The sequence below is a fragment of the Polistes canadensis genome, unplaced genomic scaffold, assembly GCF_001313835.1.
Source record: "Polistes canadensis isolate GaletaPanama2010 unplaced genomic scaffold, ASM131383v1 scaffold_383, whole genome shotgun sequence".
Lineage (NCBI taxonomy): Eukaryota > Metazoa > Arthropoda > Insecta > Hymenoptera > Vespidae > Polistes > Polistes canadensis.
In genome coordinates this window covers 1-25,622 of record NW_014569930.1, presented here as the reverse complement: position 1 = coordinate 25,622, position 25,622 = coordinate 1, and the positions used below count along the sequence as shown (strand labels likewise).

Here is a 25,622-nt window from a genome sequence, read left to right as displayed (position 1 = left end):
ATTTATATATATAAATATATTTATATATATATATTTTTTATATATATTTATATATATGTGTATAAATAATTCTCACAAATACATATTAATTCGTTAGATAATAATTTGATTTTTTTTATAGGCTCTGACAACGGATATTGTCCATAGCAACGGAGACTTACGTATTGGTAAGTGTGTGTGTACACAAAATAATATTATTCTTATTAAATTATTCAAATATTATTCTATGGTAAGAAACGTATATATATACATATATATATGAATGATTGTTATATATTTCCGACGCGAGTCCATATAAAAAAAAAAGAAATAAAAAGCAAACAACAAGAAATCAAACGAAGTTTTAATCATTCCTATTCGTAACGATGGTTCTTTCTCCCTTAATATAGGTGCAACAGTATTGGAAATCGATACATACAAATATATCTTTATCCATCGACGGTATTCTTCTTATTCTAAACAGGGTCATTACAATGGCCAGAATGCATTCGTACGATTGATTACTTTTACAATTGGGAACATTATTTTTCTATTTATTTATTTATTTTTTTAATTTTTTTTTTCCCCAAGTTATTATCGTAAATCGAATCGATAAACGCGACACACAATTCATTCGCGATAATATAACTATAAGTATCCTTTTTGTTTCTCATATATAGAAATAAACACGCACATTTTTTTCCATATTTATTTTAAATAATTTTATTAATTATTATTTCTCGTATATATATATTTATAAGCGTAATATTATTTTTAATCTATTGTAATAAAATAAATTTATATATTCCTACGTTTTTTTTTCTTTTTGGCAGGGTGGGGGGATGTTTCCATTTTTGACGCGAGACGAAAAGTATAAAAAATGAAACTTAATAAATGAACTAAGAAAAAAAAAAAAAGAAAAAGAAGAAATCTCTCATCGTTTCTTTAGTTAACGAACTAGTTTTGTCCTCGGCTAGTGTGTGTATAGCAAAGAACCTGTATGGTGAAAATCAATAAGTGTTAAGGTCGTTGTACACTTATATAACAACTCGCGAATCTGCATTTGCATTTACATATTATGCTTCAAACGATTTCTGTAAACATACAAATATCACGCACACTATGTGCATTATTATTTACAAAATAAATAAATAAATTTTTAATTGTTAAAGAAGTCCCAATAAAGGGACGAAACGTTCAATTTGATCAAAATAAAGTTCTAATTCTTTATACTGTAGCAATATTCCTGTTATAAACATATTTATTAATAATTTTATTCTTGGACGAGAGATATAATTCATTGAATTATTTACAACGTTTAATAGAATATTTTAATTTGCGCATTGGATTCGATATGATGAGTAAACAAAATTAATAATATCATATAGGACTTTTATTTGAGACACACCGCCATTAATCTCGATCTCGTTTAGGATCGTGATCACAATATTAAAAATTAAAAAAAAATCAAAATAAAAGAAATTTGCAGCCTCGCATTCTTTGCCATTTTATGTACCTTTGCAGATTGATTTATAACTCAAATTTGTATTCAACTTGTAGATAAAAGAATGTACTTTAATTTAATATAAGTTTCATAAAAATCTATTCACTTTTAGTATGAAAAATATAAAGCAAAACTTTTCAAAGAAATTGCAAAAATGCACAATTTACGGCATTGCATTCTCTGACATTTTATGAACCTTTGCAGATAAATTTATAACTCGGCAAAGTATTCTACGCGTAGGCAAAAGAGTGTACTTTAATTTAATATAAAAATTATGAAAATCTATACACTTCTAGTATAAAAAATATTTACCAAAACTTTTCGAAGAAATAGCAAAGTTGTACAATTTACAGCATTGCAGTATCCAAACAGTAACGTCGACTTTCGATTTCCATTAAGAACTACGTCATCGTTATATCCGCGTGACTAACGCTACCCTCCCCCAAAAAAAAAGAAGGAAAATAAAAGGGCTTGTACTATGATTCTCCCCTAGCATGTTCATCCCTCTTTAAAGGGACGAGTGGAGTACCTTATCCCCCACTTCTTACTATGCCTGCGTATTCACAGTACCCTTTCTCGTTCAATCTTACTTGATTCTCACGTGAATTGTACATGAATTAATACATGAAATTAATACATTAATATTACTATTTTACAATATAACATTTTTTATTTACAATATAACATTTACATTATAACAAAGCTTTATATATATATAAGCTTGTATAATGTAAATTGATAAAACAAGTGGTTATGGTGTATTAATTATATTGGATAATGTCAAGATTCATGTGCTGAAATGTCAATGAAAGATTAAATATATTAAAAGTTTATTTTTATACATTAATAATTCGTCTGTACATTAAACAATTATGTGAATCTTGATATTATCCAATTTCGGTTTTTCACTGTAAGATATTCTAAAATGATTGGATAGTCGATAGTATACTCTAAATGCAATTGGTTCTACGCATCCTCTTTAAATTAAGGAGAGTTACCTTTTCCCCTAATTACCTACTTTTTATTATACCTACGTACTCACAGTTAACCCTTCTGTTGAATCTTATTTGATTATCAATAAATATTACTATATTACAATACACAAAACAGATTGGTCATGATAATTATTAATTAAACAATGTAATAATGTTAAGATTCACATAATGGATATGTCAACACGTATCAAATATTTCGTTGAAAGATAGAAATAATTTGAATTTATTATATAATATTTCGAATTTACATGCTCAAACGTACCCCAAATGAATCAAACTTTTTAACAATTCACATAATGAATATATCAACACGTATCAAATACTTCAATGAAAGATAGAAATAATTTGAATTTATTTTTATACATTATATAATATTTCGAATTTACACACTCAAACGTACCCTATATGAATCAAACTTTTTGACAATTCACATAGTGTGTATGTGTTGATATATCAACACSTWTCAAATACTTCAATGAAAGACAGAAATAATTTGAATTTATTATATAATATTTCGAATTTAYATACCCAAACGTACCCCCATATGAATCAAACTTTTTAACAATTGGATGAAATTTGTATATATACTCTTTGTTTATATTCAATTTCAAGATCTTTCACAGTATTAACAAATAATTGAATCCTTAATAGTACAACTCTAAATGCATTTAAGTTTTACAGATTAATCCCCCCCCCTATCTCTCTCTCTCTCTCTCTCTATGACTCTTTTATCTATCTTTCTCAGTTAGAGTCTTGTTCTGTGTCACACTATTCCGGCTATAGGGACCAGCAACCAGCAGCAGCAGCAGTAGCAGTAGCAGCAGCAGTAGCTGTAGCAGACAAACCCAAGTATTTATTAATAGAGATTAAACCTCCGCGTCGTGTCGTGCCGTGTGCAAGAACTCTCCCGCGCAGGACAAACGCCATTAGGGCAGTCTGAGTCAGACCCCTGGGTCCAGAAGACGATTTTCACCGAAATAACACACGAAACTTGTGCCTAAAGAGAAAGAGAAATAAAAGAAATAAAAGAAATAAAGAAAGAAAGTTTGAGGAAACGCTAGTGTACTGAAAAAGAGAAAGAGAGAGAGAGAATGAGAAGTGTAATTTCCTCTCTGTTTAATAACAACAAATAAGGGAATCCCTTTAAGTAATGCACGTATGCATTCAAAGTGAATTACTTGAAACTTTAATCGAATAACATTTCATATTTATATTTCATAAGAATAATTGTTTAATAAAAAGTGTGTTTTTTTTTATTAATATTGCATATCTTGTGATATCTTATTTATATCATTGGTGTAAACAATTTAGTCCTATGGATTTATAAATAATAATAATAATATATTGTTCTGTGTGTGTGGAAGCTTTTCGTATATACATTTTTAATTATATACTTGTTACTTCCGTATAAAACTGTGTATACGTGTTTGTGTTTGTGTGTATTCTTTTTTTTTGTTATATATATACATATGTTTAAATACCCGTTTGGGTGTTTGCTAGCTGCGTGTAAAATCTATGCGTCAGTTTCCTCGTCGTTGGTGTGTATTAATACGTGCATGTTAGTGCATTTTTAGTGCTCGTTTAGTGCTCGTTTAGTGCAGGTTTAGTGCATAAAACAAAGACGACTTACTGCAGTGTGACGGATACGCCGGTTACACCCACACATTAAAAAAACGGATAGAAGAATTTTGTTTAATGGACGAGGAAAACGTCGTTTAAAATCAAATCGTTCGGTATTCTCCTAGTCTGGAAAAAAACCCCATAAATCGGCTTTTTTTTTTTTACAGAAGTTCGATAAACGTTCCGTGGAAACAGTTTTCTTTGAGATTCATAGTCTGGGGAGGGGAACGGGGGAGGAATTCTGGAATTTTTAGGTTTACCAGATGTGTTATTTCTTCGTGTTTTTGTTTTTTTATCACAATCTAAAATTCTAGGCCATTGAAATTTTCATCCATTATTATATGGTGAAAATCATTTCGATGCTCTTCGTCTATATTTTATCTTTTTTTTTTTTTTTTTAACACAATGAAGTTGTTATTGTGAAATTAATTCGTGATTCATGAAATATCGAAATTAATTCTTGACCTTTTTAACTTAATTATAGAAATTATTAATTACAGAAAGAGAGAGAGAGAGAGAGAGTTGGAATTGAAAATAATGTGAATTTAAAAAATTGAAGAAACATTATAAAGAGACATTTCTTTTTTTTTTTTTTCGATTAAACCGAATTATTTTTTCATCGGTGTTCTACCCTAATAAATAAATAAATATTTTATCTTTTATATGGAATTAATTAAACATTGATAGAATAACAATTAATAATTATTAAAATTTTCCTCCTGAAAAACAAAAACAAGAAAATATTTTTTCTTTTTAAGTTAATAAAAAGAAAAAACTGAATAGAAAATATTTTTTGTATTCTATATACGGGTAAATGATTAATAAAAATTTGTTTGATGTTTTAACAATATATTAAATTAATTTGTCGTAAAAAATAAAATACAAATTTAATACGATCTATAGTTACGTAGAAACCCCTCTCTCTTGTTATTATACTCGAACGTTCGATTAACTCGAAACAATTGTCTGACCACTTGTTGTAATTTAAACGTTTAAACGTATCGACCGTAGCAATAACTATACTTGACAATTACTATAATACATATATGTATAACCAATTTCCAAAATGGATACACTTATACGAAAATATTATTGCATTCTTATTTAATATTATTATTATTATTATTATTATTATGACTATTTTTATTTTTTTTTTAAATCGTAAATAATAATCAATATTCGCATAAAAAAAAAAATGTCATTCAATTCAATTTACGATTATAAGGAGTAAAATTTTTGAACGATACGATATCATTACGTTTCACCTTATCATCACGATTATTTTCGTCGAAGCTTATTCATACAGATAAAAAAAAAAAATAATATTTCAATTCAATCATAGTTTTTTTTTTCTTCTTTTCATTCCATTAATAATTATTAATTTTTGCTCTTTCTCGTAATTATATATATAAATTTTTTTTTTTTATAATTATTATAATATCAATTGTGTTTTCTTTAATTGTTTTTTCTTATGTAGCTTTTTTGTTTTTTTTTTTTTTTTTTTTTTTCTAAAAATTATTTAAAACGATGTAACACAGATAAGAGAACAGTTCTACGACGTATCATAAATCATATCGTTATTGACAATGAAGGTCACGTTCCATATTGCATATACATTTAACTATTATCTAACAAAGAATTACGTGAATTATTAATAACAACGTTCTATCGTAAAATTATTCATGTTTTTTTAAATAAATAAATGACTAATATACATTAAACATTAGACATATTAAATTCAACGAATCGTGACAATTATTTATTACAATTTTATATTAAAAAATTGTTTAATATTTAAATACTGTAGATTAAAAATAATAATACTAATAATAATAATAATAATAAGAATGTGCAATAGAATATCGATGATTTGTTTATTATTTACTCACGTTAGTCAATAAAAAAAATATTATTCACACTGGTAATGAAACAAAATAAAAAAAAAAAAGCGGAAAGATTTCAAAATAATTTCAATTGTCTTCAACAGGAAATAGTTTTCGTAAAACACAAGGTTTAGTATTTAATCCCACGCGATAGACAAACCCACAACAGACAATTAAACAATAAGTATAATCGAACGAGAAAGCAAGCCTAAAAGATTTGATTAATAAATCAATAATTTATCAATCATATATATATATATATACCGTATATAAATAATACAACCAACAATTTTATTATTATACAGAGACCAACGAGAATAGAATAACTACTACGATTTAATTTAACATCCTTTTTTTTCTTTCTTTCTTTTTTTTTTCATTCTATTCCATTAAATAGAAAGGACAGTAGTGTTAAAAACTAAAACAAAAAAAAAGAAAAGTGTAGAAGAATATAAAGTGTAATAATGTTAAAAGAATTGTGCTTTTGAACTCGTACATTTCGTCTTGTGTCGTGAACAAAATGTAAAAAGTCAAAGAGAAGAACTACAAAATAAAAATATGATATAGAGACAAAAGTACCGAATATACATACATAAAAAAAAAAAAAACGGATATATTTGAAAATACGCTTTTTGGGGTTGGTGGTGGTACACTTTGATGTACGTGAATTTAGCGAGTGGTGGTTTGAAAAAAAAAACATAAAAGAAAAAGGGAGTAAGTAACTTTAACGAGTATCTTCTATGTGTGTTTGTGTGGATGGGTGTGGGTGGGTGGGTGTGTGTAATCCGATGTGATGTGATATTATATACACTTTAGTGAGAAGAAAAGTGTCGTGCTGCTATGCTGTAAAAGCAGCATTAAAACGAACGAACGAACGAACGAACAACTAAAACCGCAAAGATTAACAAATGATGATAGTGCTTTTGTTGTGCGTCATCATGAAGATAGCAGAATTTTCTGCTGGTCGTACGAGTCCAACATTACAACCATCCCGACAAAAACAACGACAAAGAAAAAAACCACCACCTTTACAATTGTTACAACAGCAACAACAACAGCAACAGCAACAGCAACATGAACAATCACCATCTTCCAAGTCTTCTCGTTTACGACAAGATTGGAATTATTATCGAATACCATGCGATAAATGCATGTATTTTCTTCAAAGACAATGTAAGAACAAATAGATTTTTTCATATTTTTCATTAATTAATATTAAATCTACCACACGTACGTGAGATCGAATGAACACGTGTTCTGTAATTTTTAAAATAATAAGGGTAACAGAAAAACGTATAAAAGTATACACACATATATATATACACATTATTCGTTTATAAATATTAAGAAAATATATTATTTACTATTCAATTGGCTAAAATCTTATTTTAAAATAATATATATGTGATTTTTTGTTTTTTAAAGAGGATCTCGTTTGACCAATTACGATAAAAATATTTGGTAGGTTTAGTGTTAACAAATTTGTTATTAATTTCTTATTCAAATATATTAGATATAGAATTTATTTTCTTACTCGTGACCCCATAGAAGAAAATACTTTTTCTTTTAAATATATATATTTCGTATGATCAAAAGTGAATCATACTTATTCTATTTCTTCATTTACACGTAAGAACAAATATATATTGTATTTGAAATTTAATATTTAACAAATATGTTGCATACACAAAAATTTGTTCTCTTTACACGTGCCAAAAGAAGAAATACTTTTTCTTTCGAATATTTCGTACGATCAAAAGTGAATCATACTTATTCTATTTCTTCATTTAAACGTAAGAACAAATATATATATATATATTTATACTGTATTTGAAATTTAATATTTAACAAATATGTTGCATACACAAAAATTTGTTCTCTTTACACGTACCAAAAGAAGAAATACTTTTTCTTTTGAATATTTCGTACGATCAAAAGTGAATCATACTTATTCTATTTCTTCATTTAAACGTAAGAATAAATATATATATAAATATATTGTATTTGAAATTTAATATTTAAAAATGTTATATACACAAAAATTTGTTTTCTTTGCACGTGCCAAAAGAAGAAATATTTTTTCTTTTGAATATATTTCAATTCGATCAAACAAATCATATGCATAACTTTTTTTTTTTCGTCAGGATTCTTCTTTAAAAATTAGTAATTTTTACAAATTGTATATTTATATCTAAGATTAACATATATCCATTTAAATAAAATGTCTAGACGATCGTCACACACGACTACTAACACAAAATAATATTTATAAAATAAATATTTGTATTTGTATAATCTCGAATAGGGGTTGGAATCAAACCATTTCAACGCTAGCTCATCTTCAAATGATTTAAAGTATAACTGTCTCTCTGTAATCTCCTCAAATACCCAAAGAGAGAGAAAGAGAGAAAACATATGGGGAAATTCTAGCTGATCTTTTTTCAACAGTTCAAATACCTCCACATGCACACACACACACATATATGCGTTTCTCACTTTCTCTCTTTCTCTCTTTCGTTTTTTTTTCTTTGTGTGTGTGTGTGTGTAGATATGATAGGACCTTGTATATATAACGAGCTTCTCTCACATATGGTTTCTTTTTCTATTAATAGAGAGTTATTACTATTTTTCGTCTTGCATTCGAAAAAAAAAAAAAAGAAAAAGAAAAAAAAGAAGAAGAATGTTTTTCCCCTTTAAAAAAAAAAAAATCACCCCTTAGATTTTTTCGAAGGACGGTCAAAAGAATGCTGCTGCTTCTTCTTCTTCTTCTACTTTTTTTTTTCCATCTTTATTTATATAATAAAAAAAATCAATAACCGTATTTATATTTTTTCTTAATAGAATAATATTAATATTGAGTACAAATTAAAAACTATGTTTGATTAAATTAATGTTAAATTCTTGTATCGTGTTTCAACGTTGCATTTAATTTTATTTTGCAACGAGTCGTTGAAATTTGGCTGCTCTCGGCAACTTATTTCCGACATTTTGCTTGACGCTAAAATTATCCTTACAACCCCCCACACCCCACCCACCTACCCCGCCTCGACACCACTGTTCACGAGGAAATTTAAGTTACTATTTTATTTTGTACTTTGTTTTAACTATACTTACAAAAAACATATTTTATCATTGCGTCGTAAAATTAATCATAAAAATATAATTGAATTGCATGATGATGTGTATTTTAATCGATTCGAATTAATATTCTTAGCACGTGCCAACGCGCCAAAAGCGTAGGTCGTATTATTCGAACTACAATACATCACATGCTGAATAATGAAAAGAAAAAAAGAACAAGGAAAGAAAAAAAAAAAGGCCAAGGTTCCTCCCTCCCTTCTCCTCCCATAATACGATCGTTCGAAAAACATATTTAATTTGTTATTAAAACGATGAAATTAATCACCGAGATGATACCGTTTTACCTTTTGTATGGATCAATTGAATAATAAATAACAAGTGTATCCCACACACTTTACCGCAAAGTGTAAAAACATCTGAGATACTTAGTCATATTATGCTAATTATACATATTATTCATTTCTCATTCGTGTTATAAATATGACGTTAAATATCGTACAAATTATAAATGAAAATATTTCAAGATATTCCAATTACGTATAGGGAATAATTGTATAACAAAATTATAAAATAAAAAACAATAAATAATTTTCGGATAATATTAGAAAATTGATGAATCAATGATCGTTTGTTTAAAAAATTGAAGGAATAACAACAAGACGAAGTTAGAAAATTTTTTTTACAAAAATCCTGACACGCGTGTGAGAGATAAAAATGTATTTAAAACAAATAAGCGTTCTAGTTATTTGTCTTGTCATAGTTAATAAATTATTATCTATAAGAGATAAAAATAAAATACGATGATATCTATGTGAAACGAATGTGCATATAGGATTCATGCGTAATAATGACGTTCTCTGATCATTGGATAAAGAATCAAAGCTTCGATCGAGCGAAACCACTTAAGTCTTTAAAGCCGAGAGAACAACATACATAAATATATATGTATATATGTATGTATGTATATATATATATACATTCGATTGTATCCGACTTCCATTTGCTCACCCTTTACATTCAATTCTACAACGCACATGCGCCGCATGAGCGATCATGCTCCACCATAGGCGCAGTTTAAATGAATTTTCTAACAGTAGTGTGTAAGTGACAGGCAGCTCGTCACCATATGGTCAAAGAAAATGGGTGTTTTCGGTTAGCATTTATCGCGTGTAAATACTAGACGCAAAACTAAATAGCCGCGGCCACGGCATGATATGGATTACAATTCCTTCAGGTATTATTATTTGTCCTCTAGAAAACCTCCCCCCCCCCACCCGAAATTATTTTATTTATTATCTTCTAAATTTTGTTCTCTCCAATCAAAGAATATTAATAATTAATTTGTGTTGTCCATAAATATCGTGCAAATTATGCTATGTTAAATATTACTTTTTTTCTTTGTTTTTTATTGTTTATTAAATAATTTAATCATCGTGATGGTAATATTTGAAACATTATATTATATCTATTGTTACTTATTAAAATTTCATTGATAGAAATAATGAAATTACATTATTTGTTTATTATTTAATTATATAAAAATTAATTATATTTATATATATGATATAGAATAAAATTATAATTATTGATTATTAATTATTAGATCGGAATACGTAGGATAGCTAAAGATAGTTAACTGCTTGAGAGAGTTGATGTCACAAATAAGGATTGATATTTCCGGCTTACGAATGGCGCATATTTTGACTTCTTTAAGTTCTTACTAAGCCATGACAAATACATTGTGACAAATATTTATATACAATGAATACAAAATAATATAACACATACGGAAAGTTTCTATTTTGTTAAACGAAAATTTCACATTTCCCACGCGTAAACGCGTTATAATAAACGTCTCTTCGCGTGTTCTCTACTCTATTATTTAAAAAACAAAATTTTATAACAAAAAATACGTAAATTAAAAAAATTACATAAAAAAAAGTAACATTACGAGGAGTACTTTACGTATACGTTTTTTTCCAATGCGTTAAATGTTAAAAGTACTGGCTCTCGTTGGAAAATAACAAAAAAAACAACATTCGAATTCAAATATTTTTAAAATTGGCGCGCGAAACGTTCATTTATTCGTTCTGCCCGATGATTGGCGAAGCACGTGGTGACGTCAGGTACTGCCATACCCATATTATCGCAACGGAATACTGTGATGGCGGGAAGGAGGAGAAAAATAAGAGACGTTCTTCTTATCAGTGTTTCGTCGTTGGTATTGTAGAATCGGAGCAGGAAAGGAGTGTGATCATTCCGATCGTGACCTTAAAAAGATATGTCGTTCATCTTTGTCGTTAAGCGTACGAGAAATCGATCGAACGATAACCATGTAAGGAGAATCGACGCATTGTAATCCGATCGTTGTTAACGCAGAAAGAAGTGTATTATTGCGAAAGAAAAACATTTTTGTTTTCTTTTTTTTTTTATATATATATAAAAAAACATTTGTCAAGATTTCTTCTTTTTTCTTATTTTTTCTTTTTTCTTCTTCTTTCTTTTCCAAACATGTTATTAAATTAAACACATCTTCATGGTGAGTTCCTTATTTATTTCTACGAATAATTAACGTTCTTCTTAACCACTTAAAAGCAACAACACAACACCAATAAAATATACCTATTAAAATTGTGTTAGTATTTGATGCACCAATGACAGATCGGATTCGATCAGTACGTAACAAATGTGACTAGATAATAATCACCCTAACGCAATTCTTTTAAGAATAATAACGATAATATTACACGGAATTTCTCGAAAATAATATGATCATTGAGAAAGTAATCTATTTTATTGTAAACAAATCTGAATATATATATGTATCTATTAGACATATCTATTTTAATTTGTAGAAATGAAATTTATTTGGTTCCTATGTCAATTTCGAATTAATTATTTCATTTGATTACTACTACGTTATTTGTATTAATTGTTTTTATTAAGCAACGTTAAACGCTTTATTTTAATCATCTTTGTTAATCAAGATTAAGTAGAGAATTAAGTTCCCTTTTTTATCTCGAACATTCTTTCGCGATGACGATTGATACGAATTAAAAGTTTATAACGTTTTGTGCTTACCTTATATGTATGTGCACGCATTCTTCGAATTATCACGTTACACAATTAACTCGTAATTGCAATTAATTTTGAAAACGAACTACAATCTTTATTATTGCATCCCCCTTTTTTTTGGGGAATTTTTTTCTAGTACTATTAAGATCACGTGGAGTAAATATTACTGTAAACAAATTCACAACTTATTATTCAAAAATCAATAATGGAAATAATACTAATTTAAATGAAACAATGCATTATTTGTATGTATCAACAATTAGATAAACAAAATTATAAAGCATTTTAATATAAATAATTATATAATAATATGATATTATATAATATAATATAATATTAATATAGTATATAATATATATGTATATAGTTATATAATGTAACAATATATGAGTATTACAAGGGATTTAATTATCTCACATAGATATAAGAAAAATATAACTATAATATTTATAAATTGTTTTAGGTGCAGGCAAAGGAGCTGCAGTCATGGAAGATCCACAGACACCAGGATCGGATTGCAATTCCAATCCTGCAACAGATTCTATGCAACAGGATCTTATCGGTTCTGACTTTATACAAGACAATGTGGAATATCAATGGTGTACCGATTATGGGTAAGAAGATTATGGTGTATATACAGAATGGTGTCCTCTTGCTGATCATACCAGAGAATTAAGGATGATTCTACATAATTTTGAAGATTTTATTAAGTACACGTGTTTTTGACTAAACTTGTAACACCCTAGTAATTGATTGTACATTTTGAATTTAGTTTTTCATGTAAAATCATCCTCCAACTCACGTGTACCATCGGTTACAGGACATCCTGTATAAATAAATGAAATATTGTTATTGATATCGATTATCTAAAAAGGCATTTTGACTTTGAATCTTTTTTTTTTTTAGATACAGAGACGGAGGATTACATGTCCACCCAAGTGTTCTATCATCACTCTCTGCATCATATACTCGGGAAGATGTGGGTTATTATGATGACCTATCGCGTAATTTGGATGCTAATTTAGCAGAAATTGATATGGAAAGTTTTCGTAGTGCCGACATCCACACTCTTCTTACCGCATTACCAGTTATGTGCACTGATCCAGTTCAACATTCAGAGGTTGATATATTTAATATATAAATATAACTATTATAATATTTAATTAATATCTCACATATGCACACACTGCACATACTTATTTTAATCTTTATCAGTTTTATTATGTTATTATTACATCTGATATATACTTAATTTTGAATTTCTATTATTTATCATTAATACCATGCATTTCAAAGGATTTTTAGTACAAATTGTTTTTAATGATCCAACATTTTATATATTATTAACAATTTTCAATAATTATTTCTTACTATTATATATACCAAATTTTTATATTCCTTAAATATACGTTTGTTCATTTAGTTAATATAATATACTTAAACAAACAGAAACATCAGATAAAGTATTTACAAAAAATTACAATATAAATGTAACGTGCATAAAGTATGCGCAATACATTGATCAACTAGTAAAATTAGTATACATCAAATGTTAAATATCTTCCATTATTATGACAGTTTAACTATCAAAGGGAACGTTATGCCAGTATATCTGGCTCCGTCATGGAAAAACTTGACATTGGTTCTTCAATCAGCCCTCACACCAGCAGCCAGGTATGATGATACCTGTGCAACTTCCATTAATTCTCTCAAACTTTATTAGAAACAATTATTTACAATACCATTTATAACCCATGAAAAATATATAGGACAGATTTATGTATATTCTAACTTGTAATGCATTGTATTATATAATAATGTTAACTGTTGAATGAAACGATAGTAACAAATAAAAATAATATATATATACATATATATTATATGTAACAGTAGTATAATCTTGATAATGAACTTATTGCATGAAAGTAATTTATTGAATATCAAGAAAAATTCAAGATAATTTGTATGCACATATCTCTTAATTATTTGTAATTTTTATTTAAAGGGAGAAGAATCTGCCTGTTCAACAACCGATACAATGTCTATATGTAAATCATCGTTACTATTCTCTCCTGTAAAAGAAACACCTGTGCTACCGCCGGCAGGTAGTTACAGTGTAGATTCATTGGACTGTGAAGACATGCTGTTAACTTGTCAAGCAAATAATAAAAATAATTATACTATTGCTTTCGAAGCCAGTATTACAATGTATTCTGATAGTTCTCCAGATTTTGAACATCAAGGTAAATTAATAATATTTATATATTAACCCTTTCGTTAGTGCAGTAATACATTGCACGTAGTAGGTAGTTTTCGATGTTCGCACTTACGTTTTTCAACTTATTTTATTATCTAAAATATATTACGTGCTTTCAAAATATACTTTTAATAAAATTAATCCACTAGAGGGCGTCAATAATACTGAGATTTTAAAAGTTTATGAATCATTCACATTAAAAGATAATATTAAATTGCTTTTTTCAGAAAAACCAGAAACGTATGAGGTACCAGAAACTTATTATAAAAAAAAGGGCTTACGAAGACATATATTAGATTCGTCAATGGTGTGTTCTGATTCTAAAATATACACTACTTGGAGTAATTTGAAACATTCTTCCATGAATAAAGTTATTACTCGACATCCATCGGGTAATAACAATACTATTCCAAACTTTTTACATGGAACAGGGAACACAACTATATCTATAAATAAAAGAAGCCAAAGCCTACCAGATCTTTCACGAATTCAAGAATCACCTGCTAATATTCATTTAAATTCTTCTGTAAATAATACGAAGATAATTCTTTTTTTTTTTATATATATATATATATACATTGTTATTTAAATCAGATTAAATTATTTTTTTAATTATATTATTATATACTATTTTACAGGTCGATTCTGCCGAATCGAATAACCATCCGTTACAATCACACAATTCAGGATCCGCAATGAGTCGGTCTGTAAATGAAGAAAATTCCGATGGTAGTGGAAATACTTCTTCTGGAAAAAAGTTACAAAACCTAAGCCTAGTAAAATTATTTATGAAACAAAAAAGTATGAGCGCCGAAGGAATGAGTCTTACTTTAGATCAATCTGACTCTATAAGTGATAATGGTTGGCCTACAAGTAATAGTGCTAGTGATAGTGCAACTACGAATACAAATACAAATACAAATACAAATACACAAATACAGCGACAAAATATAAATAATACGTGTACTCGTCCGCTTCCTGAAAAAGATTTTTCTATAAATTGGGTTCGTAGCGATTGTTATACGAACAAAGAAATAGAAAGTCAAAAAGATAAATTTGCTGACATTCCAAACAATTTTCCAAGCAATAAGGAAAATAAGGATGACATGATTTCATCTGCCTCGGTCGAAGAATTGTCGGAAAGCATAATTAAATCAGAACTTGTACATGACAGTGATATAGAACAAATAGATTTTGAAATTTCACAGGATGACTTGGAAAGCCGTGCTAAAAATTTACGAGTTTTACAAGCAGAAAATAAATCTACGATAGTTAAAACAACAGGAATTCAAGCAATGGTTGAAACAGAGGATAACGAAGTTCAAACGTCAATAATTTACAAAGTACCTGCAGAAAAAGATAGCCCTTCTATACGGGAAACGATAGTTAATAAAAGGCCTGTTTATGTTGTATATCCTAATTATACATTACCAGATCTTTCATTTCTTAATATTAAAGATACGAAATTGGACAACGTTGCATTAAAGCCTCAATGTTATGACAAAAGTAAACCGGGTTGGAAACATTCAAACAGATGTAGCCGACCATTCTCTTGTAATGATATTGATGCACTTAAACAACGTGGTTTTTCACATGTTAAGGATTGGGAGTCGTTAACATTCCTTTTACCTACTGAATATAAAAAAATATTACACGATGTGCCAGAAGTTTCAGAGCATATCAATATCAATGAACAAACTAAGAAACCATTGTTTTGTTTGTCTCCTCCGGTGCGACATAAAACAAGACCGATAAGTGAACTTATACCAAATAATACTTCTTCAACAAGTAGTACTGCTACACAACCATCTTCCGGGTATCGAGGCTCATCTACAATTTTAACGGATTCCTCTACAAACCAGCAACTACTTTCTAATAATATAGCTAATCCATTATACTTATATCGCTATGATAGCATTAGTTCTGAAGCTAGTTTAGTGAGCAATGATAAAAAAATGCATAGGGCTGTTAATCAAGCAAAACAAGTCTATCCTAATTTACCTAAACGGTCCATTTCATTACCTTATGGAGATAAAGAGGCTGATTGCTGCAATGGCAAAGTACCACCAAGACCTCCCTTACCAAGAAGTATCTTAAGAAAGAATAGAGTACCAACAAGTAAAAGATACAGTATGTTTGAAATGGGAGGAGTGGAAGAGGTAGAAGATCAATGTTCTGAACCAAATAAAAGAATGTCGTTACAAGAACCGTATTATATGAATAATGATTTGCAATTATTATGCCGTGGGAGAATTATCGATTCGGAAAAAGACGTTGATGAAACAGAGGAGAAATGTAATACAGGTAAAGGTAAATTTATTTTACTGTATTTTTTTCTTTTTGAATGTGTTGATAAAAAGTAATTAAAAATTATTGAAATTTTAAATAAAACGTTAATTTGATTTTAGAGAGACTGAACGAAGCTATTAATAATACAAATGTAGATTATGAAATTTCTCAAAATAGTGAGGATGATGTAAAACAATTAGAAGAATTTTTAAAACGTAGTGGTTTATCGTCAGAAAGTAGCGAAGGAGACAATGAAGATCCCGAAGTTAAATTGAGATCATACGTGAGAAAATTTTTAGCACTTAGAATGAACAAAGATGTAGTTAAAAATATTGATATGGCCGAATCGCAGAAAAAAACCGTTAGCTTTGCTTTACACGAAAGAAAACGATATTCAAATGAAAAGGTAATTATTTATATATTTGATTTTTTTTATATTATTTTATAATATTTTATTTAATTCCAGCCAAATAATATAAGCGTTACGACGAACGAGCACAATAAAGATAAATGCTTTCAAGATACAAATAAAGAAATAAATCCTGAGAACAAAATGGATTTAGAAGAAAAAAGAAGTATGCCAATAATAATCGTAATTGTTTAATTTCGATATATCTAATTATATTCAAATATTATTTCAGATATGATATTATCCGTAAGCAAATCTGTTGATTTATTACTTATATATTGGAATGCTGAACCTACCAATGGCCGACAAAATTACAACGATAAAAATGAATGTGCACAACTTTGTTTAAGTAATCTGTGCCCAGCTTTGTATACTATCATGTCGGATGGTTTAAAACCACATTTACAATCTACTTTTGGTCCGCTAGCGAACAGCGTATGGCAAGTTGTTGAAGCTTCTGCTCAGCAAGGACCACTTACAAAAACATTGAATGAATTAGTTCAAAAGATTAATGGCGAGGATATTATTACCGAAGGAATGCTTAAATTTCACGCATTTGTATTTGGTCTATTGAAGTGAGTTTTAAGATTAATTATAATATGTTCTTAAAAAAAATTCTACCGTTTTATATCTTATTTATTTATATTCTCTCATATGTTTTATATGCATTAAAGAAAAATAATAAAAATGTGTATTATGTAATCTTTCCTTTTTCTTTTTTAGTTTGCGAGCTTTGGATGCATGGTTTGCATATTTATGTACAAGAGAATCGATTTTACGAAAACATTATAACAGTAATAGTTTATTTACCGGAGCATTAGGAAATACTGACATTCGAGAAGTTGTTGATAGTTTATTAGATATTTTACATCCTTTAGCATTTTGCCCATTTCAGCTTGATCTTTTATACCAATATCGACAATTGCATAATAGTTTCGGTAATATGAACAATTACAGTTTAAATGTAAGTATAAATAAAATATTTATCTCTTTTTTTATATTTGTTATTTTGTTTTCGTAATGAACAATTTTATTATTCCTATTCCAGGGAACAAATTTTAGGAATATTGATATGCATCAAAAGGATCATCATTTTGAAAAAACGGATAATTGTGGAACTGTATCAAGTCCAAGAAAAATACGTCCACGGTCTTGCGTTGTTTATAATGATTATGACGATAAATCTGGAATAACACATAAAACTGATCACGAAAGTGTTGTTAAAAAACGTTTCAACAATGCTATCGGAACAAAAGTATTGCATGGTTTAGAAAAATTAGCATCGGAAGATTCCGAAGATTATACCGATAGCCTTGAACATTCTCCATTGAATAGAGGTGCAGCAAAACAAACGATTCCTATTAAAGTATTAACTCCAGATTCTAAAATAGATGATGAAGATACGATTACAGGAGAAGCTAAGTTTAGGAAATTACAAGAAAAATGGGAATTGATGGTTGGTAAAGAAGAGACTGTAAAAAATCAAGGTGCACCGACAACGTTACCACCCTTGTCACCTATGCGAACACCTGCGAATTTGGGAAAATCAAAAATACCACGACTTTTAACGTCGCCAATTAAACAGCCAAATGTAACATTAGGATCTGCAAAAAGTGTCAAGTCTCCTATCACTGGAATACCTTCTTTGAAAAAACCGGTTGCATTGTCAACTACCAAAACAGTATTAATGAAACCAATAGAAACAAGGGGGAAAGGTATACCAGAAACACGACGTACCAGTCGTGTTGATCAAGACGTAGTTGGAACATCGCGGACTCATTTGTCACGACCTAGCTCTTTACCTTATAAATCTTATGGAGTTATGTCGAAAGAGAAGAATCTCGTATCTCCTCAAAGGCGAGCTGCTTCCACTTCTCTACCAAGGCCAAATACAGCAACACGAAATAATATTTCGAGGAAACAACCGTTAAAGTAGGTGAAATTAATCTATATATATCTATTAGAAATTAATCTATGTATATGTTATATATTAATTTAATGTTTTGTCATGCAATGTCTCTTTTTATACTTTACTCTTATTATATTTAGAAAGTTTTCATTTATTATTGAATTAATTTGCATAGGTGTTTATATTTGTATGAAATTTTAATTCAAAAACAAACGAATAATAGTTTATCATTTCTATTTAAATTTGATGCATGTTATGACGAAAGTATATATATATATAGCACGTTATTATATTAGAATGCAATATTTTTCGTTAAAGTAAATACATATACACACACACACACACACACACAAATTTATTAATACAATATATCTATAAAGATCTTATTTTAATAATCAATGTATCGTCAACTTATAATAATTTTATTTTATTTGCAATTTATTTTTTTATCATTTACGTATCGCTTGTTATTTTTCAGTTTTATCTTACTTTTGTATATTTTTTCTTTTCCTAGATTAGTAAAATAACGCTTCGTCCATCTCGATTCCAGAGACGTTCGCACACTTACAAATAGAGCACCATCGAATAATGGGCATCTCTCATTTGCAGAAGGTGAAAGATTGAAAGTTATATTAGAAATTGATAATAAATGGTTATTATGTGAAAGAGGTGATAGAAAAGGTTTGGTTCCAAGAATGTGTGTGCATACTATTCAGACTTAGCCCGTCTGTTGATATTAATGAGAGATTCTTAAGTAAGTTGATTAAGAAGTGAAAGTGATGTGCTTCGCTTTGAAGGAATGCAAGAAAGAAAGAAAGAAAGAAAGAAAGAAAAAAGAGATAAATTAAACGGTTTCGTATGTACAGTGTAATTAAAGAAAAAGGCATAGTAAAATGATTTTTGAAATTATTATTTAGTGATGATGTTGCTCGCAAAGAATCACTATTGTTTAAAGCTTCGTTCGTATAGACTCGTGAGATAATATTTAACACTCATAATATCATTGACGAACAACGCAACACAGCAGCCTTCTGGGACCCCAGTGAGAAGAAAGCTTCTTCGCATATTTACAATATATATATATATATATTGACGGTCGGCATTGTTAATTCTTTATACGCTCGGCTTTTTTTTTTTATTGTTTTTCTCTCACACCATTTTCGATCTAAACTTCACTGGGGTTTGCATATCATCCCCCTGATACCACACCTCCCTTAGTTTTATCATTATACTATTATTATATATATATTATCATTATATGTTCATATTAAAACTAATTTTTTTATTGCATAATAGCTACCCACACTTATTTTGGCTTTTATGCAATTAAGCACGACCGTCATTTATAAGTCATATATATATATATATATATTTATTTTAACGTTTCAGAAATATATTTGGAACTAAATTTAACAAAAGTTATTTTTTAAAATATTAGGCAAAATTTTACATTATAATAGATTAAAGGATATATAATTTTATTTCTATCAAAAAAAAAAAAAAATGTCTTTTTTTTCCTTTATGATGACTATATGAGATAATACCTGACGGTTATGGTCGTGACTATAAAAAAAAAAAAGAAAAAAAATATTAGAGGTACTGCTAGTCATAAGCTTTTAAAACCTCAATATATTTAAATGAACATATACCTATTTATAACTAAAATGTACATATATACAGTAATATGATGATAAAAACGCAACGGTCATATATAATAACTTATATATATATATATAATATTATGAATGTAACTGTGATCATAGTAAATAGGTGCATAAGTTGATTGATGCGAATGTTCGAAACAAAAACAAGACAAGAAAAAAAAAAACAAAATACATCGTTTGATTTTTTATGTAATTTTAATATTTCAATCACGTCCAATCATCGTAAAAATCATCAAATATTATTGGTTTTATTTAGCATATAAATTATTACCGTGTCGTGCGCTTTTGAATCGCAATAATCACATTTTTTTACTTGCTTCATGTATTTCTTAGTATGTGAAAGCATACAATGTATTCAAATAAAATCTATTATAATATATGACATATATATCACTGTACATTTCTTCGCGCAGTGATAACGTTCCCTATAATAGCATATTTTAAAGATATTAATAAGTATTATCATATAAATATAGAAAACAATTGATAATAATGATAATATATGATAAAACAAGAGATAACAAATAATTGTGTAATAAATTTCCACTACCGAAGGAATTATCATTTTTTTTTGCAGAAATGATGTAACATTTTTTTTTTTTTTTAATATTGTTACGTTTTGTATTTTTTTGTCATCGTATTATAAAAAAAAAAAAATTAATAAATATGTCCTAATAGAATTTGTTGAAAACAAATTTTTTCGTTCGTTTAATAAAACAATAATTATGAATACTGTATCTTTACATTTTACAAAAAGATAAAACAATTTGCTTGAAACATATCTGCCTCATACCATTTTAACAGCATTATTCGTTAAATAATAAACTGTGTATGTTTGTATATGTATATATAAATAAAATATCCATGTTTATAATATTACATATCTATTTAATATGCTCCCACCTGTAATCAATTTTTTTATTTCTTTCTAAATTAATAGAATAAAAATGTAGCTTTTTTTCAATTTTATTCAATATAGTTTTTAAAACACATAATGATAAATCAAAATTATAATTTTTAATTAATGTTATTAAAAGCTTACACATATATTATATACTATAATTTATATGAAAAAAGAGAAGAAGAAAAAAAAAAAACATGTATTATAAAAACATATAAGTGCTTATCAGATTAATTAATATTTTCATTTTTTTTTTTTTTTTTTGTTTTTTTTTCGTTTTATATACGATTTACAATTTCACATTCAGACACAAACACATTAATATGTTGGAATAAGTTTCATTTAAATCTTAAAATGTTGAGTTAAAATGTAGACTTATTAATTTCTTTTTGTACTGAAATATTTCTGATCAGGTCTTTATAACACGTAGTAGGTCTTATTATAACTTTAACATATTTTCATCTTGAAGACAGTTACATTCAGTGTGCGTAGGAACATTCTATTGCTATAAATCATATTATAATTCTATTGATAAATAAGTCATTATTTTTTATATTAGTAGCCTTAATTCGTTTACACATTATTAAATCTTATGTACAATAGGTCTACAGAAAACTGATTACAGAATACGCCCGTAGTATATTTTCTATTATATGTAATATTAATTTTAATATTATACAAGAGAGTTAAATATAAAAATTTCAATTGAATTATTTTATGAAAATAAAACTAATAAATCGCTCATGCGTGTGTGTGTATTTATGTATGTATGTATGTATCTATGCGTTAAAACAAATAATCTTTAATGAATAATAACAGAAGTACCTGGAAGCATTGTGTAATAATTCTGATTTAACATGATCTAGGGGGGAGGGGTCCCCTATTATATACATATTAATTTAAATTTATAATGAGAAAGTTTTTCTTGTAACGTCTAAACAGTAAATCATTAGACCAATGTTATGAATTTCTTACTATTTATTTTAATATAATTTTCGTTTATTAATAACAATGCAATATAAATATCCGTTGTATATTTTCTATACATTCATGTGTGTTATTCCATTGAATATTAAAAAATTATACAACGCCACATATTTATTTTTGTTGCATATTTGATCGTGAGTATTAATAAAAAATAGCGAAATTTTACATAAAATATACAAGAATTGTTTCAGATTAAAAATTTTATTTTCGATATATGTATACCGATATTGTTATATTGACTGGAATGCTTTTGAGGTACTGTTAAGAATCATGAACTAATGTTAAGACTATTTATAGAATTTAATACAATCATATATATATATATATATATATGATTGTATTAAATTCTATAAATAGTCTTAACATTAGTTCATGATTCTTAACAGTACCTCAAAAGCATTCCAGTCAATATAACAATATCGGTATACATATATCGAAAATAAAATTTTTAATCTGAAACAATTCTTGTATATTTTATGTAAAATTTCGCTATTTTTTATTAATACTCACGATCAAATATGCAACAAAAATAAATATGTGGCGTTGTATAATTTTTTAATATTCAATGGAATAACACACATGAATGTATAGAAAATATACAACGGATATTTATATTGCATTGTTATTAATAAACGAAAATTATATTAAAATAAATAGTAAGAAATTCATAACATTGGTCTAATGATTTACTGTTTAGACGTTACAAGAAAAACTTTCTCATTATAAATTTAAATTAATATGTATATAATAGGGGACCCCTCCCCCCTAGATCATGTTAAATCAGAATTATTACACAATGCTTCCAGGTACTTCTGTTATTATTCATTAAAGATTATTTGTTTTAACGCATAGATACATACATACATACATAAATACACACACACGCATGAGCGATTTATTAGTTTTATTTTCATAAAATAATTCAATTGAAATTTTTATATTTAACTCTCTTGTATAATATTAAAATTAATATTACATATAATAGAAAATATACTACGGGCGTATTCTGTAATCAGTTTTCTGTAGACCTATTGTACATAAGATTTAATAATGTGTAAACGAATTAAGGCTACTAATATAAAAAATAATGACTTATTTATCAATAGAATTATAATATGATTTATAGCAATAGAATGTTCCTACGCACACTGAATGTAACTGTCTTCAAGATGAAAATATGTTAAAGTTATAATAAGACCTACTACGTGTTATAAAGACCTGATCAGAAATATTTCAGTACAAAAAGAAATTAATAAGTCTACATTTTAACTCAACATTTTAAGATTTAAATGAAACTTATTCCAACATATTAATGTGTTTGTGTCTGAATGTGAAATTGTAAATCGTATATAAAACGAAAAAAAAACAAAAAAAAAAAAAAAAAATGAAAATATTAATTAATCTGATAAGCACTTATATGTTTTTATAATACATGTTTTTTTTTTTTCTTCTTCTCTTTTTTCATATAAATTATAGTATATAATATATGTGTAAGCTTTTAATAACATTAATTAAAAATTATAATTTTGATTTATCATTATGTGTTTTAAAAACTATATTGAATAAAATTGAAAAAAAGCTACATTTTTATTCTATTAATTTAGAAAGAAATAAAAAAATTGATTACAGGTGGGAGCATATTAAATAGATATGTAATATTATAAACATGGATATTTTATTTATATATACATATACAAACATACACAGTTTATTATTTAACGAATAATGCTGTTAAAATGGTATGAGGCAGATATGTTTCAAGCAAATTGTTTTATCTTTTTGTAAAATGTAAAGATACAGTATTCATAATTATTGTTTTATTAAACGAACGAAAAAATTTGTTTTCAACAAATTCTATTAGGACATATTTATTAATTTTTTTTTTTTTATAATACGATGACAAAAAAATACAAAACGTAACAATATTAAAAAAAAAAAAAAATGTTACATCATTTCTGCAAAAAAAAATGATAATTCCTTCGGTAGTGGAAATTTATTACACAATTATTTGTTATCTCTTGTTTTATCATATATTATCATTATTATCAATTGTTTTCTATATTTATATGATAATACTTATTAATATCTTTAAAATATGCTATTATAGGGAACGTTATCACTGCGCGAAGAAATGTACAGTGATATATATGTCATATATTATAATAGATTTTATTTGAATACATTGTATGCTTTCACATACTAAGAAATACATGAAGCAAGTAAAAAAATGTGATTATTGCGATTCAAAAGCGCACGACACGGTAATAATTTATATGCTAAATAAAACCAATAATATTTGATGATTTTTACGATGATTGGACGTGATTGAAATATTAAAATTACATAAAAAATCAAACGATGTATTTTGTTTTTTTTTTTCTTGTCTTGTTTTTGTTTCGAACATTCGCATCAATCAACTTATGCACCTATTTACTATGATCACAGTTACATTCATAATATTATATATATATATATAAGTTATTATATATGACCGTTGCGTTTTTATCATCATATTACTGTATATATGTACATTTTAGTTATAAATAGGTATATGTTCATTTAAATATATTGAGGTTTTAAAAGCTTATGACTAGCAGTACCTCTAATATTTTTTTTCTTTTTTTTTTTTATAGTCACGACCATAACCGTCAGGTATTATCTCATATAGTCATCATAAAGGAAAAAAAAGACATTTTTTTTTTTTTTTGATAGAAATAAAATTATATATCCTTTAATCTATTATAATGTAAAATTTTGCCTAATATTTTAAAAAATAACTTTTGTTAAATTTAGTTCCAAATATATTTCTGAAACGTTAAAATAAATATATATATATATATATATGACTTATAAATGACGGTCGTGCTTAATTGCATAAAAGCCAAAATAAGTGTGGGTAGCTATTATGCAATAAAAAAATTAGTTTTAATATGAACATATAATGATAATATATATATAATAATAGTATAATGATAAAACTAAGGGAGGTGTGGTATCAGGGGGATGATATGCAAACCCCAGTGAAGTTTAGATCGAAAATGGTGTGAGAGAAAAACAATAAAAAAAAAA

At 27.1% G+C, this 25,622-nt stretch overlaps 1 protein-coding gene across 10 annotated transcripts in view; it reads left to right on the top strand.

The window, feature by feature from the left end:
* LOC106792140 overlaps nucleotides 1-19,881 on the top strand; it is a 22,824-nt gene extending 2,943 nt beyond the window's left edge. The window contains exons 1-15 of one of the 10 annotated variants that reach the window (XM_014758317.1): nucleotides 3,257-4,016; nucleotides 4,266-4,352; nucleotides 6,287-7,154; nucleotides 12,601-12,751; nucleotides 13,044-13,257; nucleotides 13,716-13,811; nucleotides 14,143-14,380; nucleotides 14,622-14,920; nucleotides 15,033-16,704; nucleotides 16,803-17,089; nucleotides 17,150-17,258; nucleotides 17,325-17,667; nucleotides 17,816-18,056; nucleotides 18,141-19,024; nucleotides 19,552-19,881. In XM_014758317.1, coding sequence (XP_014613803.1) covers nucleotides 6,890-7,154; nucleotides 12,601-12,751; nucleotides 13,044-13,257; nucleotides 13,716-13,811; nucleotides 14,143-14,380; nucleotides 14,622-14,920; nucleotides 15,033-16,704; nucleotides 16,803-17,089; nucleotides 17,150-17,258; nucleotides 17,325-17,667; nucleotides 17,816-18,056; nucleotides 18,141-19,024; nucleotides 19,552-19,723 — 4,971 coding nt within the window. In that variant the 5' untranslated portion in view covers nucleotides 3,257-4,016; nucleotides 4,266-4,352; nucleotides 6,287-6,889 and the 3' untranslated portion in view covers nucleotides 19,724-19,881. Of the gene's footprint in view, nucleotides 1-121; nucleotides 168-3,255; nucleotides 4,353-6,286; nucleotides 7,155-10,145; nucleotides 10,297-12,600; nucleotides 12,752-13,043; nucleotides 13,258-13,715; nucleotides 13,812-14,142; nucleotides 14,381-14,621; nucleotides 14,921-15,032; nucleotides 16,705-16,802; nucleotides 17,090-17,149; nucleotides 17,259-17,324; nucleotides 17,668-17,815; nucleotides 18,057-18,140; nucleotides 19,025-19,515 lie in introns of those variants that run through there. The other 9 variants (XM_014758323.1, XM_014758316.1, XM_014758315.1 and 6 more) reach the window with 9 other exon arrangements.
* The last annotated feature ends 5,741 nt before the right edge of the window (nucleotides 19,882-25,622 follow it).